The 18,826-nt window shown below is 42.9% G+C and overlaps 1 protein-coding gene across 2 annotated transcripts; it reads right to left on the bottom strand.

Annotated features, from left to right (window-relative positions):
* Positions 1 to 275: 275 nt before the first annotated feature.
* Positions 276 to 18,473, bottom strand: LOC306785509 (kynurenine 3-monooxygenase-like). Of its 2 annotated transcripts, none has more exons than XM_079279924.1 (17): positions 18,009 to 18,473; positions 17,458 to 17,823; positions 16,098 to 16,187; positions 15,613 to 15,661; positions 13,565 to 13,652; positions 9,410 to 9,575; positions 9,222 to 9,293; positions 7,681 to 7,802; positions 7,077 to 7,224; positions 6,938 to 6,995; positions 6,779 to 6,861; positions 5,660 to 5,761; positions 5,511 to 5,570; positions 1,959 to 2,031; positions 1,763 to 1,830; positions 1,026 to 1,117; positions 276 to 406 (listed from the first exon to the last, which is right to left on the bottom strand). In XM_079279924.1, the coding sequence occupies exons 2-17, from the start codon at positions 17,467 to 17,469 to the stop codon at positions 364 to 366; spliced, it is 1,326 nt and encodes a 441-aa protein (XP_079136050.1). In that variant the 5' UTR covers positions 17,470 to 17,823; positions 18,009 to 18,473; the 3' UTR covers positions 276 to 363. The 2 variants fall into 2 exon arrangements, 1 of the variants encoding a protein (XP_079136050.1); XR_013772419.1 differs by having other exon boundaries at positions 327 to 406; positions 933 to 1,117.
* Positions 18,474 to 18,826: the final 353 nt, after the last annotated feature.

An 18,826-nucleotide genomic window follows, 5' to 3' on the forward strand; every position in this document is an offset into this window, starting at 1 on the left:
CCCCCCCCCATCCCAGAAAGGCACACGCTGCAGAAAGTCTCACATGCAGACACAGAGTGAGAGAATCATGACAGTCTCCCTGGAGCTTTCCAAACTAAAAGAAACAAATACCGTCGCTGTCATTTCTTCAGTTTTACAAAAATAACTCGGCGGATTTGATCACATTCAGTGATGTGAACAAAGTAGCCTCATGACAGACTGATAAAAAGTATTTTTTTAACAATCAATCACTAGTAAAATGCTAAAAAAACAGCATAGAGGTACCCCTGAGGTGTATGATTACATACTACTGTAAAAATGCAATAGAATTAAAATAAAAACTATCTTCCAGGGCACGGCTCTCCGTGTTTAGCAAACAGCTCCTCAAAGGGTCCCGACACTCCACCAGTTCACCAGCAACAAACACCTGCGAGGGTTAAAACCACAATTATTCAGCAGACGTTCTTCAGAAATGCAACAACTTGAATAAAATGCTCCGTGTGACCGAGCGTCTTTTAGGTTGTCAGGAGACAACAAATAAAAAGAGAAGACCTTCATGGAGCGGACACGATAAACCAGCCATCATTCTCAAAGCAGCACGTCTGAGCAGTTCAAATAAAAACGCCTCCTACTGTGAAGCCTCTGCAGTACACTTGGACTTGATTAAAAGGGATCGGGCCCCTCGTCTCTTTTATTATTGTTACGGTTGGTTCTAGTTCCTCTACAACAGCCTGCACAGTGTTGTGATGCGTGTGAGACGAACAACATGGAGGTGGGTCTGGAGTGACTATCGCAGCTCTGTCCACAACCACGGCTAACTGTGGGAGTCAAATGCACGCGTTTCTTTCTCCCTCAAGCAGCTCTTCTAGCGGCTCCAGCCGGCCACTCGTGCATTCACATGCACCACACACACACACACACACACATACACACACACACACACACACACACACACACGTCTTCCTGACAGGAAGCAGAGAGGGGGGTTGAGGTGGGGGACCCTCCCCAGCGCCTCCTTGCTGCACGTCGACCTGCCGGCCTCTCACAGTTTGGCGGCCATGAAGTTGATGTGAGGCTTGACCAACGGGAAGAGAGGAAGGCTCCTCTTGAACTCAGTCATGTCCTGAACCAGCGTGGGCTACGAGGGAAACAACACAACATCGTGATGTCTTCACATTACTCTGCTTCGTCTGTTAAACTCCCCTTTGTGCTACATGCACCATGTTTCTATGGTAAAGAAACCGCCACCGTTAGTGCGCTTGTTTTGCCAGGATAATCTTTCTAAGTTACTTTTTTTTTCTTTATCTGTGAAAACAGATGGGTTAAAAAATTCTAATGAGTTAAAAAAAAAATATATATATATATATATATATATATATATATATATATATATATATATATATATATATAAATAAATAAATAAATAAATAAATATTTAAAAGGACACAGATGTTTCCTACCTGTCCAATGCTATTCTATATTTCTCAACAAATCCCATGAAAAGGACAGAGACCAAAAATGAGTAAGACAGTCTCTCCCATCATTATCCTGTAATGTCTGTGACGGACCAAACATACATATATATGTTCATGTTTAAACTAGAATTACTGCCCCGCGATTATGTCTCATCCAACCAAACGTCGTGGGTCCAAAATGTCATCATCATTTTATACAATTAAACATTTCTCATTGTTTAGGACTTAAAGTCACAAATATAACATCACAATCAGAATGAACTGAATATGACTCATATAGAAGCGTAAACACAGAACATGACCGTTACCTGTGGCAGGGAAGGAGCGGGGGCCAGGTTGACATCATTCTGAGCGGGGAACTCTCCCACTATTGGACCTGGTACACACACACACACACACACAAACACACACACACACACACACACAGGTCAACCTGACACTGAGCGAACACACTGAGCTTCTAAACGAATCCCATGAAAGCGCCATGTGACTGCAGGTACTCACAGGAGTCCATCTCTCTGGACAGGACGTGCACGGACACCTTGTGTCTCTTCGGGGCTTCGACTGTCAGTCGTTCCTGCGGGGACACAGAACAGAGAGTGGGGGGGGGGGGGCATAATTACTATGAACACAAATGGAAATGTCATGGGGATGATTCAGTCTGGATGGAGGATTATTTATTAGACTGACGATTTTGTTCATCTGCAGCCAGACAGCACCAACTCTGGCTGCCAAAAAAGAAAGAAAGAAAGAGAGAGAATTGTTCTGCGATCACAGCCGATACGACATTAGAAATGCATGAGGTTTATTCTGCATGAGGCCTGGAATAGTTTCTGCGGGGCTGAGATAGCGGCTGTGTGACGTCAGCCCTTTATCCCCCTGAAACAACACTGGCTGGCTGTCGTTATGGCCGCTGATATGCTGCGAGCGTCCCGTGTCAGTGTCACCTCTGTGGCTATGAATAGAAGCGGGAGGCAGGGGGAGATGAAAGCTGGGAGGGCAGACGGTCCACACACACACACACACGAGGTGGTGTGATCATGCTGTATATTGCGCAAACACTGCTCTTTTAACAAAACTGTGGTGGTTCTAACCAGCTAACCCATTATCGAGGGATTGAATTGGAACAGCTCAATTAATGCTTGAAATGGGTAATTAAAATCTCGCCTCTCAAACCAATCATGTTGCAGTTTACGTATAAAAATGTCATCATTTTAAACTTTTAGACAGCTGTTTGAAATCGTCACGATTAACATATGAATTCTTGAAACATGTTTTGGGGGGACGGACATATTCGAATCATTTCAACCTTGAGTGCAAGTAGACATTCGTACTAAATCATAGGGGACAGGACTAGATGAATCACAGCTAGCCAGATTATACGCTGAAATAACGACAATAGCACCAATGATGTTAGTAATAAATTAGAAAGAGGCAGAGAAAAAAACCGACTTCTACATGAAAACCGTGAGAAATAATTAGTTAAAAATCTTGTCTTCGCAAGAAAAGCGTCACAGGAGTCCCAGATCTCAGAGGAAATGTTGGACTCGCATGTCGGATCAGAACTGGGTGCAGTATAACTTATATTGGCCCCGGACCAAGGAACCCGACAGTGTATTTAGAACTGTATTAACTGATGTCCAGCGCTGAAGGATGATAAAGATCTGAAGCCAGTGCACCGTTCTAGGTACGGTCATCTGTAAGAAATTTGAGCAAAAAACTGTAGTTAGTAGATATGATAAAAGTGTTTAATAATTCATAATTAATAATTCATAATTAGTCATAATCATAAGGGTTTTGGGAATGCATAATTAAGATAAACATAAAGTGATGTAGGAATAGTAGCTAAAAGACATGAAGCTTCTGCCAAGTTGCAGAAGTTTAACTTTCATACTGAAGGATTATTATAGAAGGGGTTAAAACGTAACTGACAGTCATTGAATGTGTTAGTAGACTCAGGGGCAGACAGCCGAATACACTCCTGGAAGTTAGCCAATAGGAATCGGGATGAATGGAAGAGGAGGTGTTTCGAACAGAGGTGGGAGGTTTAATTTCAAGTCTTTTTTCCTCTCTCTGTGTCATGGCCCTCGGACGACGGACGCGTTTTTCACCTGAGGAGCTGAGTTGAGGTTTTTGCAAATGGGGTTTTATTGATTTAATATGTCATGGGAGTATATACTCCAATGTATAACTGTAATCGTGCTTACATCAGTGGAATTAAATTCCTTATAATTGTAAACCAGTTTTGGTAGCGTTATTATTGCAGCGTGTGTCGACGGCACAAGGAAGCCGGCCACATGGCTCCGGCCTCCTCTTTGTTATGAGGTAAAAACTTCTAACATAACACGTCTAATTCGTCGCCTACGTACATCCGCATCCAAATTTGAAACACCTGTGAAAATACAAAACAAAACATACATTTAAAAAGAAAAGGAAAAGAAGCGATATGCATGCAATTTCTTTTTTTAATTCCTTCAACCTTCACATTGTGGATTCATTTACAGGAGCAACACTCTCACATCACAACTGCAAAGAAAACGCCCCGTCATGCTTTGCTTTCGGGTTTTTGTTTCATTTCATAGGTCCCATAGATTTTAGATCATTTCGGTGAAAGGAACTGACATGTTGCTGTATAATCATGAGGGTTCCTGAAAGGACTAATTGTAATCTGGTACTAATTGTAGGGAAACTGAGGTGTTATATATTTGTACACTTCCAGTAAATTAATCTCAAATAGATGCTGGTGTAACCTATGCAATGTTTTATGCAGTGACGTCAGCTGAACATGTAAAAATCTGTCTACAAATCCTACAGTCAATACAATAGATGGATAGATATAAACTTTATTCATCCCCAGGGGGAAATTCGTTAAAATACAAAAACCAAAAATACAAAGCAACAAAAGATGAGAATAACGTTTCCAACAATACACAAATATTTACTTGGGTTTAATGGATGTTTATTTATTTATTTGTTCAAGATTTTAGCAGTTCTTTCAAAGGAATTCAATTATTCTCAAATAACTCACTGAACATGAAGTCTATCTTCCCCAGTTAGTTTTTTTAAGTTAAATTGACGAGACAACGTGTGGACAATTCACTCACAATTGACTTTAACTGGCCAGATAGATGAAAGGTGATTACAATTCATCCCAACATGGACGTCTGATCCAAATTTCTTGGCAATGCGTCCAGTCGGCTAGTTGTTGAGACATTTCAATCAAAACAACAAAAGTCAACCTCATGGTGGCGCTATAGGGGCAGAGTCAGGGGATCGCCACAGTCTCTAGGCGTCGTCCTCTGGGGACCATGAACGCCCGTAGAAGATGTCAATGCTATCTGTCCTGAAGTTGTTGAATGTGACCATCTGCAGACCCACACCAGTAGTGTGGCTAAAAAATCTGGTTTCAGAACATTTAACATAATTAATATATGATAATGTGGAGTGATGTAACATTTTTACATCTTCTCTTACTTTGCTTATACATAAGTAAAATAAGCCTTGTGCTTTGTCCTATAATACATACAGCTGCTGTTTGGGGGATCTGTTGTTTCACCCTATCATCACTACATCCTGCTAACGCTCAGCTAGGACCATCCTGCAACAGACTCAATATCGCACCAATTATTTTCTTCACACCACACAGAGGTCATTTTGTCCTTTTGCCCGGACATCCCGACGGGTTTTAATAATTTACAAAGGAGGCTGTGAAATCCCCGCTGTGCTTCTGACCATTAGTGCAGAATGCAGCCAGACAGTCCAACACAGCGCCGGAGGGCTAATCGACTCATAACAGCCAAATGTGAGAGTTGAGAAACAGCTCTTTGTGCTGCACCGCTATGCGTTTGTGTTAGAGGACATGATTCTAAAAAAAGGAAGTACCGGTAGTTACCAACACCTTTCACGCTCGGTGCTGATAAAAATGCGACTTTAAAAGAGGCTCGAATTACAATACTAAACTGTACAAAGTTTATATCTCTCAAAAACCTCAATTGTATGCAGAGAAAATGAAATGAAAGAGTTTAAAGAAGATGCATTTTCCTCAAAGTGTCTTACTTTGTCTTGCCAATGCCAGCGGTCCACAGCCTCATGGTACCTTGTCCTGGTGAAAGTGACCTGGAGACAGTGACGGGCAGCAGATGATACAGACTTTGCGGTCAACAGAGCATCGTGACCGTGCTAATTTAGTTCATCGGGACTCTTACCATTGTGTAAAGAGGAATTATTGTCTTTGGCATGAGGACGTGGAGGAGGTTATCAACATGTTTTCGGAAAATGAACCATTTGGAGTTGACGTGGGCTCGCATCTACAAAACAGAAAAAGAAAAGTAGACACGTTCGTGAAGTGAACCATCTATCCTCCATATTGCAAAGTCCTAAAATAAATCTTACAGCAGCATCAGAATCTGCAGTTAAGCTAAAACAAAGTGCGGCAATTTTAAGATCTGTCAGAATAACGACGAGTGCATGGATTTTAACCTCTATAGCCCTAGCCCTATATTTACAGATGGTTAGTGGAGCTGTCCACCAGTCAGATGTGATGGAGAGCGTGATTTCTGCATATATTTAGAAGAAGCACACCCAGAACCGGAGCGGACTTTCTTCCGATTGTGAATGGCCTTTCCATGCATCGCATATACAAACTTTAAAGGTTACTTATCATTATCATCACTCTACCAACAACTAGTGTTAAAAGCACAACATGTCCCTTTCTGCCGCTTGGAGTCTCTCAATCGCAACAACAACAAGAGACGGAGGTTGGCGACGTTGTGAAGTTGCGTGGGATCATGGGAGTTGTTGTCTTCACCTCCATCGCCGTCATTGCAGTTTTACGAGTAGCGAAATTACCCGCAGAGGTCTCCTCTCCAAAACTAACTAACCGGTGATAACAAACAGCTCTTCTTCGACACTGTTCGTTTGCTTAACTTGTTTTTGAGATAACTTAAGATCCAAACATCCGATGACTAAAATCCTTCATCCGGCTAAAATACATAGTTTTACCGACCAAGTTCTAAAGAGTGTATTGTAAAAAAAAAGGTCAATTAATGGCAACTTCTGACAGATAACCACAACGCTGAAACGGACCGTCATCTTGATTATAATTACGGATTTCTCTTAAACGTCAATTGAATTTATCCCATCGTATGCTCACCATGCATTGACCTTACAATTTAAAACAACAGATCTTATTTCTTTTACTGCGGCCATGTTTTGTGTTGAAGTCACTACCTCTCCAACAGTAGGATCAATCAATTTCCAAAAGATACCTGAACCCCACTACGATGTTGTACGAAGCTATGCAATTTAAAGTATAGTTAAATTACTTCAATGTAGTTGTACATGGCCAGGTCTGCTATCGCGTGGTCGTCTGGAACTCGTACTCTGCTGTACTCTGGCAGCACAGCACCTGGGCGGACACACAAGGCGAAAACAGCTTTCTTATTCATTCTCTGTCTCATCTTGTTCCCTTAAAACGCACTCACTGAAATCCTCATTGAGCTGATCCAGTACTTCTCCAAAGACAATGCAGTCCTCGAAGCCCTGTGAAGCATGAATGGACGAATGAGTCTCCCTTTAATTACAATGTGCTGTTATTCTTCCCCTCCTTTGAGTGTTACTTACAGCGTTCATCCCCTGCCCGTAGAAAGGCACCACTGCGTGGGCTGCGTCGCCCATTAGGACGCATTTGTCTCCAATGTGATACGGGGAGCACTTGATGGACACCATGGCCTGCCCAGGCAATCGGAAGTAATCCTCCTTGAGAGCATCGCTGCGAAGCACAAACAGACAGAAGTCAAACAATCGCAAACTTGTGTCGGGTTATTCATTTTTACAACAACCGACTCTGTTTTTTTTTGCCTGCTACAAAAGCATCCGTCACGTCTGAATAACCTAAAAACAACCCCGCTCCGTCTGCCTGGGTAAAGTTAAAACAGCCAAACAGATGTTTGTGCCCGAGCGCTGCAGATAAAGTCACCCCAGAGAAGAGGTGAGGGGGTGACGGCCTCGGGCGTCTCCGCAGCTCATGCCTCCCGCGTCGCACCGACAACCCGCAACATACGGTTCAGCTCAAATTAAAACAAACCCATGTAACTGTGAGGCTGCAATTTCACACTTCACAGCGCGCGGCTGTGCACGTTGCTGATGTTGGATGATGGGGAATGAGAGTGTTTTTTTTTTTTGAGGTCGGCTTGGCAGAGAGGGCTGAGGTGAGGAAGTCACTCACACTCCCATCAGTGGTATGGCGTCGGGGAAGTATTTCTGGAAAAAGTCGATGACTTCGTCGCCCGTGGTGATCTTGTCGAACTCATCAAAGGGCATGAAGAGGGTACAGGTAAAGGTCTTGTCCTGGAATTAGAAAACAAACAGTGCACAGTGTTGGTAGCTCAAGAATCTATTGTGACACAGAAATGGAATTTAATATTATTAAGTATGTTTTCCTTTAGTGTATCATGTCCTAGGAATAAGAATTTAGTTTTCGTTACTTTTGGAATGAGCCGTGTCCTCTTCAAGGAGCCGGCTGCCATGCTTCAACATTAGCCCAGACTGGACAAACCAAACTGGCTCTAGATGGGGACATTCGGCCACCGCAGATAGTTCCACATGTTGCCATGTGCGACCTCACCACTAGCTGCTGGCAAATCCTACACACTGCGTGTGGATGCAGAGTTGTTCTGAGGCACCTTCAACACAGCGTGCCGAGAACTGAAAGTAAAGCAACGAGTAATGCAACGTTTTGCTTTTTCTGCATAATTACGTTTGCCATGACTAACGATTAAGCAATCGATTACAGCTTAAAATAACATGCCCAACACTGTTCCAACGTCAGCACGCCGAAATTCCCAAAGCTTTCAGGCGTATCTACTGAGGAAGGCCATGAGACGTGGGCATACGTTTTACGAATAGTTAAGTAAGTGAGCCATTTATCGCAGATGTGTATCCAAAGTCAAGAATGAACCCTTGCACTCATGAATGCTGCATTATGTGGTGTATATCCTGTGGTATATTGCAGACACGGGACATTTCACATGTCTTCCATTCCTTCCAAGGGTCTTAAAACTCATCATAGAATCTCCCACCCTCGAAGCAAATGCAACAGCCAAACTCCACCCATGCAACTGATGGATGAAAGTGCAGCGGGGTCGTGGGCGTGTCATTATCTGCCCAACTTAGCAGGGGCCATCTATCAACATCGCAAAGTCCTCCATGAGGACCTTTTAGCACGGTCTCTGTTACCATGGTATCCACAGGAGCAAGGATGTGTGAGTTGTTTTTTCTTCTTCTCCTTCTTTTGAACCCTATTGCGCTCCTGGGAACTAGGACAGTGGCGGTGTGAATGCACTCCAGACGTCTGCTGCCTGCCTTAACCTGGTCTCACTGAATGGAGCGAAACGATTGTGCTGAGTCAGAGAGAGAAGTCTGACAATAACAGACGGAGACGCTGATGGAAAAAGGAGGACACGACTGCGGTGTGAAAATTAGGTCCAGCAGACGTTTTGCAGTCTCTGATTTGCACTGAGTAAGTCCCTGCTGGTTATGAAGATCTGTAAATGAGGCTAATCAACTAATTATAATGAGGACATCCCAGAGGTCAATCACGTCCTGACATTGTCTGAAGTGATCATGAATTTGTCTTTCTGGTTGCCAAGAAATGTGAGGTAATACCCTCAGAATCATACAGCTCACATTGCTCATTTTACAACCGTAGTTTGAGAATCGGTGCAGCTTTAAACACTAAAAAGCAAAAAATAAAAAATGCACACTCACCAAGTTGGGCAGGGCGATCATCATGAAGGTGTTTCGGGGCCAGATATGCAGATAATTCGGCATCATGGCAAACTGAGGACAAATGAACAACAGGACATCTACGATGGTGCCCAACAGTTGTGAGGCTAACATTGGCAGCATCTACACCCACTTCACAATAAAAGGACGGTGCTGCGCAGGGGACTGACCTCTCCGTTGATGGGGGGCATGGTGAGCTCCATGTAGCCGTGGGGAATGTAGGTCTGGCTGTAGTTGAAGCGGCTGCGGCGGAGGAATTGCTTGCGGATGGCAGAGAAAGCTCCGTCGCAGCCCACAATCAGGTCGGCATTGATCTGCTCTTCGGACCCGTCTGACCTGAGAAACATACCAGTAACATGAGAAAATGATAGATATATTATGTATACACACTCTGAGGGTCCTAGATGCAATGTCCTGCTGTCTTCGTGGATGTTTAGCATGAGAACATGTGTGGGGCACTCAGGCTATGTGTGCTTCGGCTTTGATTCGGTCACAGAGCTGTGCGTTTGAGCTTTTCTTTTTCACACTCTGCCTTTATAATTATGCAACTTAAAACAAAAATTTGAGGATTCATTTTAATGTCAAACGTAACATTAATATCATAACAGCTACATATTTCATTGACACTTTAAATTTAAACGACGGTCATGACGGTATCTGGCTTTTTCTGATTCAAAGTTATTTCACTCAAAGCCATGGTGGTCACAGATGATGGCATCTCATGGCCACTTTAAAACACACCCAGCATACTGTTTGGTCCATCTGCTCATTGACCCTAAAAGCTGCTCCAAACAGCAGGAGTCAGTATTCCCCACATCCCTGAACACAGTGCAATGTGCCACATGGAGGGCGCTTCCTGCCATAGCTCCTCCTGGAACCTAGGAGTTAAATGTTGGTTCTGAGATCTGACTCTCACTTATGACCCAAGGGAAAAATGCAGGTGCATCCGTTACCGACATGTGAATATAATGTTGGCACTCTATCATCCCATTTTATGATCCTTTGCAGAGGACATAATGATGTTTTTATGTGCAACAAATTCAATTATTCTTGACCCCATTTGCAGTGTTGTGAGGCTTGGTGACAATTAACTTGCATGCATGTGCCTCCACCTTAAGACCTCAAAACAATTATCAGATTGTTGATTATTGTTCAGCGACCGTGTGTAACCTTATTAACATGTTATTAGCTTTACAGCAATAAGGTAGATTATTGTTTGATTATATTGACTGGTAGCTGGAGACAGAAAATATGGGCTTTCACAGTTCAAACAAGGTAGAGGAAAGGATGTGTGCCGTGTTAATAAGTGCACGCCAGGGGGACTTTTGGGATTTATGTAAAACTTGATCAAATAGAAGCGCATTCAAATATTTAATCACTGTGACAATAACTGCACAGTGAGTCATCCTGATCCACAGTTTCAACAGGGTACACGTCGCACCGCCAGGCATGAAAATAAAATAACAGCAATGACAACACACACATCAAACTGATTTGTACACGTTTTAGATAAGGCTGAAGTCAATTTAAAAACTCATCGATTAAATTAAAACCCTGCCCCTGCATACTGTGTTAATAATTCACTGCATGGTTATACGCTGATTCCCACAACTAAGAAGACCCGGAGGTGCTTTGGTGTTAATTAGGTTGTAAACTGTGTGTCTCGTTTAGCTCGAGGACAGCCAATTTTGAAAAAGCCAATAAAAAGTCAAGCACAGAGTCTTCAAAGTCAACATGTTTATCGCCATCCCAGACCTCTGGCAGATAACATGTACAAGGCCACGTGTGTCAACATGTTCTGACAAAGAATCACAATGAGCACATCCTCCAACCCGGGCACACAGGGACCTTACATTTAAAGAAATCGTGAACCATTATGGATGGATAAAATCCTATATCAAAGTATTTAAGGTTTAGAAGATCACAGACACAGCTGCAGGTGAATAAGCTGAGTGAGGTATGGTAAAATGACGATGTAATGTCTATGACTTAAATAACCCTAATAACATAATACCATGAGATTTTAAAAAGAAAATATGAATTCATAAAATAATTGTTCATCAGGCTAATTGGAATAAGTAGCACAAAAATATATACATATAAGGTTAGGATATGGGTTAGGTTAGGATAAGGTTATGTTAGGTTAGGTTAGGTGAGGGTAAGGTTATGTTAGGTTAGGTTAGGGTAAGGTTATGTTAGGTTAGGTTAGGGCAGCGGTTCCCAAACTTTTTAGGCCGCGCACCCCCTTCTACATCCCGACCGGGTTCGCGCACCCCCCCCCCCCTTAATAAAAAAAAAAAAAGAGAAGCAACAGAGCCTTTTAAGCCGCATAATAATCGGACCAATGAGAGTTTGCTCGCGCGTGGCATTTGTTTACAAGATTTAGTCCGCTGTTAAATGTTGCAGTGTGAACACAAACCGAACAAAGGAGCAACTGCAACAAAGCAAACGAACTGAAGGTGTGAAAACGCCCTGAAACACTGCAACAAAGTTTCAATAACTTTCAGTTACACAAGGCATCACTTTTAAAGAGCAACACGGATGTGAGCACACACGCACAGGCTCAGAGGCAGATTATCACATTTCATTTACAATTAATGAGCGACTAATGTAGCCAGGATGTCTTCGGACAAAGCATCGATGCGGCGCGACACAGTGTTGTTGGACACCGGGATCATGTCCAACTTTTTTGCTTCTTTCTCACCAATCATACATTCCACCATCTCTCTGGCAGCTGGCAAGCTCACGTCTTCGGCGATTGTGTGCGGTAGCCCCTTTCTCGCTATTCTGTAACCAGATATGAAGCCCGTAGTGCGTCATTTATAGACCAACACATGAATGAGACTGCAGTTGTTTTTGGCTGTTTTGTAACTCCTCCAATTTCGATATAAACAATGTAAGGGGCTTTTGACTTGCACTGGCATGCTTGGTGTTCAGGTGGCAACGTAAATAAGAGCTTCAGACTGTTAGCCAGAACCTCGCTGCACACCACGCACTGTGGCTTTGGGCAATCTGCGTTGCCAATCCAAGTGAAGCCCAGACACAGATACTTTTCATCATATTTCCTCTTTTTTTCCCAGTCTGCGCCGTCTCATCTTCCTCTGACTCTGGCTCGATTTCTTCTCCCGGTCTCCCCCCAACGCACCTCTCCGTTCCCCTCGCCTCCGATTCCTCTCTCTCTCTCTGTCCCTCTCCTCTTTTACGACTGATAGCTTCAGATGTCCCACCTGACAGTTTTTAAATTAAAATTACATTTTTTTTTTTATATTTAATATTATTACACCATCAGACCGCCATTACACTTTTCCTCTCGCGCACCCCCTAGAGGCAGCTCGCGCACCCCCAGGGGTGCGCGCACCCCACTTTGGGAATCCCTGGGTTAGGGTAAGGTTATGTTAGGTTAGGGTAAGGTTATGCTAGGTTATGTTAGGTTAGGTTAGGGTAAGGTTATGTTAGGTTAGGTTAGGGTAAGGTTATGTTAGGTTAGGTTAGGGTAAGGTTATGCTAGGTTAGGTGAGGTTAGGGTAAGGTTATGCTAGGTTATGTGAGGTTAGGTTAGGGTAAGGTTATGCTAGGTTATGTTAGGTTAGGGTAAGGTTATGTTAGGTTAGGTTAGGGTAAGGTTAGGTGAGGTTAGGGTAAGGTTATGTTAGGTGAGGTTAAGGTAAGGTTATGCTAGGTTATGTTAGGTTAGGTTAGGGTAAGGTTATGCTAGGTTATGTTAGGTTAGGGTAAGGTTATGTTAGGTTAGGTTAGGGTAAGGTTAGGTGAGGTTAGGGTAAGGTTATGTTAGGTGAGGTTAAGGTAAGGTTATGCTAGGTTATGTTAGGTTAGGGTAAGGTTATGCTAGGTTAGGGTAAGGTTATGCTAGGTTAGGGTAAGGTTATGCTAGGTTATGTTAGGTTAGGTTAGGGTAAGGTTATGTTAGGTTAGGGTAAGGTTATGCTAGGTTAGGTTAGGGTAAGGTTATGTTAGGTTAGGTTAGGGTAAGGTTATGTTAGGTTAGGGTAAGGTTATGCTAGGTTAGGGTAAGGTTATGTTAGGTTAGGGTAAGGTTATGCTAGGTTAGGTGAGGTTAGGGTAAGGTTATGCTAGGTTATGTTAGGTTAGGTTAGGGTAAGGTTATGTTAGGTTAGGGTAAGGTTATGTTAGGTTAGGGTTTTGGAAAAGTTAGGTTTAGGTTGAGGTTTACATTTAAGCAAGGAGCTATTGGGGTAACGATTGGGGTAAGTCTCCAGGAAATGAAGGTATGAATGTGTGTGAGAGAGAAAGAGCGCGTGCTGTGAATACAGACGTGCACGAGTGTAACATGGGTAACTATTTACCTGGCAAAGGTCATTCGGCCCGTTTCAGCACTCCAGTCCTGCAGTTTGTGGTCAAAGTTCAACTTTGTGTTTGGATACGTCTCTGCCTCTGTGGGAGTAACATGTCACAAAATGAGCTTATATCACAGATGCAAGCATGATGTCAACACCAGCAGGTTCATGCAACAGGTAATATCTTGTTAACATGCACACTGAGCCTTTCACGATTCCAATAAAATGCCGCAAGGACACAAGGTGCCAGCAAACAGTTCGATCAATCCCCCGCTGAAGGGGAACGACCTTTTCTGCTGATTAGCACGGCTCTCGTGAACAGCACTATCACAGCAGTCAGTCTTTTTGGTTTTAGGGGAAAGCGATGTTTAGGTTGTCACACTCCCCAAAATCTCTTTATCACAATGTTCACCCCAGGAGTCTGATAAGAGCGACGGCTTTACAATCGGCCCCTCTTTCAGCACACATGATTAAAGACAGACCCATGCTGTCACACATTATCTCTGATTGTGCACTGAAGCACTTCATTAAATATTAGGCAAACTCCTTTTAGCCTGAAAAGACCAACACATCCCCCAGACGTGCCCTGGTGTAATCAAACGGTTCGAAGAAGCTAACGCACTGGGAGCATCTGTCAATCTGGCTGGGCTCGCTGGAAAACCACCTAATTTAGGAGAATTGTTGGGAGGAAATAGTTCTTCGTTGAACTTGGAGGTCCACGCATGGTGCTTGAATGAAGAATGTATTGAGAGTAACTTGATTGGCTTTTCATAGAATCCAACGTAATACAAGACTGTATTATATGCTGTTTGTAAAAGTGGATCAGTGATCCTTTAAAGTGATACGATACAGTCTGAAATCTATGACAGAATAATGAACACCTTCGTGCTCTTAGAAATAAGAAGTTGAATTCACTATAATAAAAGGCACGGTTGTTCAAGTCAGCACACGAAGGCGTTGAGCTACTACATCCTGACTTGGTCTTTGATAGGCAGCTAATGACAGCTAACATTAGCAAACCAGTACCTAATTCACGACGACTCTATCGTGAGATTTCGGGACACATTTTGCGTCATCACTTCAAGGCGTGGTTTGCGTGCCGTGGACACTGCTATTTGGTTCCATTGAGGGAATATTTTAGGGTTTAGTGTATAAAGTACACACTCAGTATTTGGACCCTCGTATGAAATGGCAGACAGTGACAAGAGAAGGTGGACTAAATGGGGAGTGATGTCGGACGCAGGCCGTGACTCTTCTCGTGAGCTACTGCTACATTTTAGCATTCAGCTACATTCACCCCGTGGCTGTTACTTGTGGCTGCAGCAGCAAAGTTCAGCAAAAGTTATCTGATCACCCTTTTAGAAGTCAGCGATGGAGGTTCTGCATGAATTTCATCACTCTAATGCTAATAGAGAGCAAACTCTGCCGCCTCTTCTATAATACCAGAGAGGTCGGGACTCCTGATAGCTTGCTATGTATAAATAAATATAAAAAGTGTTTTGATAGACATTAATTGATTTGTCCACGCATGACTCAACATCATAAATATATGGAGAGACTGCCGGTTAGATTATAACTGTGGGTGGTTGAGTTTTTTTCTTTAACCTCTTTCGTCATGCTCACACATGAAGGGGAAATGTCTTTTACAACCGGATCTAAAATGAGAAGAATCTGCTCAATATTACAGAGTTGTTAGAAGGCAGAATCATTACAAGATGCATTTCATTTCTTCCTTTTCTGTCTCTTTCTCTCCTTCTTTGTAGGCTGAGCGTTTCACTTTGTGCTGCTGCCTTTATGTTAACACTGATGGCATTCAATTCAGGCTGAATTGTATGTGCACAGAAACGGCCTTCGCACGAGACAGACATCTGAAATAGCCGCCAGATTTATGCAATGGGCTGCGTGTCTGAAAAGGACTAACACTAGAACACATTTCGCAGCGTTTTCTTGTAGAAAATGTGCACCATTTGATTGTGAAATCATCACTTCAAATTGGCTATAATGTGGTTGATCCAGCGCACATCCTGTGACGTTGTGTTGAGGAGTAATGGTCTTACCCGTTAGCAGCTCTTTGTTCAGATTGGCTCGGTCCACAGACAGGATGAACTGAAAGGGAAATAATCTGTGTTAAAGTGCAATTGTACAAGGAAACTACAGCTTTAGTTTTATTTAACCGAGCAAGTCCCCGTGGAATTGAGCACCAAACTGCCAGCGGTGTAATTAAAAGCCATTTTCAGACTCACTTACTACGCTCTATTTCTTTGTGACATTATTTCAGTCAGACTGCACCAGTTGTCACTTGTACTGTTTAACATTTGGCACATTCTCAAGTCATTACAGTAAACGTACCTCTTTCTGCGCACGCATGTTGTTTGAATGTCTTATTGTATAGAAATAATTGGCATAGTTCTTGCATCAAAGAAATAAAAAAATAGTGCAGTTCTTTTTGTGAATGTAGTCCTACGATTGGCAATAATGGGATCATATTTTGGTTTAGTCATGATATATGTTTATTATGACATTATGACAGCGGTCAGCTCACCTGGCCTTTCTTGCCATAAGGGATCGCGGACTGTTTCCCACTCGGGGAATGGATCATTCTTGAATTCATGGGGATCCCCTGAGAGACAATCTGTGGCAAAATCGTTAATATAGAAAAACAAAAGACATTTATGAACAATTCTGCAAAGTGTTACACTTTGCATTGGCAAAATCTATGTTTTCAGTCTCAGTGGTCCAAGTGGAAACAGGGTGTTGTGCCATGGACTGTCCAACATGTGGTCGCCCAGCTTCTGACCTTGAGAGTTCATGTGAAAGCCTTGTAAAGCAGGGCTCGTTTTATCATGCCGAAAAGTGTAAAAGGGTCTGATGCAGGTGTCTCATGCGTGCATAACATGCTCGGTGCAGCAAATGTGGACCAACAAAGACGACCGCTGACGTCAGATGCCAGAATGAAACATCTGGAGGGGACTGCGAGCAAAGAACGCAGACAGGTAAAAAAACTAGTGCTGGGCAAGTTAACGCGTTCATTTCGCGTTAACGCATTCATTCATTGACGCCGACAATTATTTTATCGCGTGTTAACGTATTAAAAAAAAATTATTTATTTTTTTAAACTGAAAGACAAGAGACATAACAACAAGAGGATGACAAGAACAGTGGGATGAAAGCCATCAAACATCCTATAGTCAGACTGTCTCATGTTTATCGTTTTGTATTAGAGATATGATGTCCCTTCAGGGTTGCCGTAGAGAAAAGGCAACTTCCGCTGCTCTCCCTGGGGACTAGTGGACATCGCTGCGGGAAAGTCAGCAGACACTCAGATCTCCGTGGTCAACTCAGCAGACACTTACATGTTAGTGCACATATATGCTCAAATTCACGGTAAACGCATTTAAACGGCACAGATCGGGAGCGAGCGAAGGACTTTGACAGTTAGAGGAAAGATTAACGTGAGACAACATCCGGTTTCTTCAGACGAACATCCGGTTTTCAGAATAAGATGCCAACAAAGTATGAATTATATTCACATTAAGTATGAAACATGCTACCTGCATCTCGTGAACCAAATGTTATTGCCCTTTTGTTCATATAGCAGTACTTTTAAAATAAAAGTGCGCAATACACTACTTTACAATTCATGATTGAACTTTGCCATAACAATGCGATTAATCGAGATTAAATATTTTAATCGTTGCCAAGCACGAAAAAAAAATTTAAACGGGGGGGGGGGGGGGGTGTTCCACCAGCTTGCCTCCACCTCGTAGGGGTGGGAATAGTGGACATGCCGCACATGTTTATGCAACTAATGTGATATCTTTTAGATCAATAAACAAGCAGGCGAGGGTCATGTCCTCATTTCCAATTTATTGTCAAACATTGAATCTGTTTGATCAGCGTACCTTGTCCTCCATCCCAACCTGCTTCAGTGCTTGCCGGCCCCTGTGAGACAAAGCCAGGTTGATGCTTCTTCCCTTCACTACGTTGGCTTGCCGGATATCTGGCCAAAATCAGACACAAAGTGTTCATTTGACCTTTTGGGAAATTTTGATGATCTGTTGAAAAAGTGATGAGTCTTTTTAACCTGTGTTTGTACATTGTTCAGGATTATCGTACATTTTATGCAAGGGGTCTGTTCCTCAGAGAGGGGCATGATGGAACAATGTTAATTTCTTAAAAATAGAGCTTTGAATACTACCTTCCCGGGTTTCAAAGACTTCCACATCGAAGCCTCTTTTGGCAAAGAAGCAGGCATTGAGTGCCCCAACCTAAATGGTGAAGGGGAGTAAGGACATTTCTTTGAACATCAGTGCTTCACACTTTCACACAAAACAAATGATCTCTTAATAAACAAGATTAAAGGCTAAACTAAAGGCTAAAGAGTACGGGTCAATACAACAGATCAAAAGGCAAGACATACAATTCATAATTAACTTTAATTTTCTTTTCTTACCAGACCACCGCCCACCACCACTACTTTTTTCTTGGGTGGCCTGCCTGTTGATTCCTCCATTGTGCTTCAGGTTCTCTGGTGATCTGAACCCTCTCACTGTCCAGTTTAGAGTGATTGACTGAGGTGGTGGGTAATGATTAAAAAGAGGCGGAGCAGAGAGAGTCTCATGTAATGCAGTGGTGTATAGTAACGAAGTAGAAATACTTCGTTACTGTACTTAAGTAGTTTTTTTGGGTATCTGTACTTTACTACTTATATTTCTGTTGACTTTTACTTTTACTTCACTACATTTTGCAAAGAAAACTGATACTTTTACTCCGATACATTTCCCCTGAAACCTTCGTTACTCGCTACAAAATCAAATCTATCTTGAGAAAAAAATGAATCATGAGAGCAGCGTCGGGGACTGTGGTGGAACACAGACTGCAAGCAAGCAGGTTTGGTGAATCAGTGGTCCTAGCAGCAAGTTAAATCATTGGTTAATCACGTTAATGCGCAATTGCAAACAAGTGCTCTCAAAGCCGCGGTGTTTTGATTCCCAGGATGCTACATGCTATAAGCTAGCGGGCGACTCCCTGAGTAGCATTCCACTCTACGATGACTGATTTCATGATGGAAGCAGAAATGGAGGCACCTGCTACTCCCGCAACAAACGACGGTGGTGACGAAGACCAACACCCGTGGATCACTAGCGAGTTAGTGAGCTGAGGAAGTGTTGTAGCTATATACACGGATTGACAGGAGCCGCGAGAGCGCAGCATTAGTGAAATCCTTCCCAGCTGTGCGCAAGCTGTCTGTGACGCTGAACACACCTCTAC

Source organism: Melanostigma gelatinosum (assembly GCF_949748355.1).
Source record: "Melanostigma gelatinosum genome assembly, chromosome: 12".
Lineage (NCBI taxonomy): Eukaryota > Metazoa > Chordata > Actinopteri > Perciformes > Zoarcidae > Melanostigma > Melanostigma gelatinosum.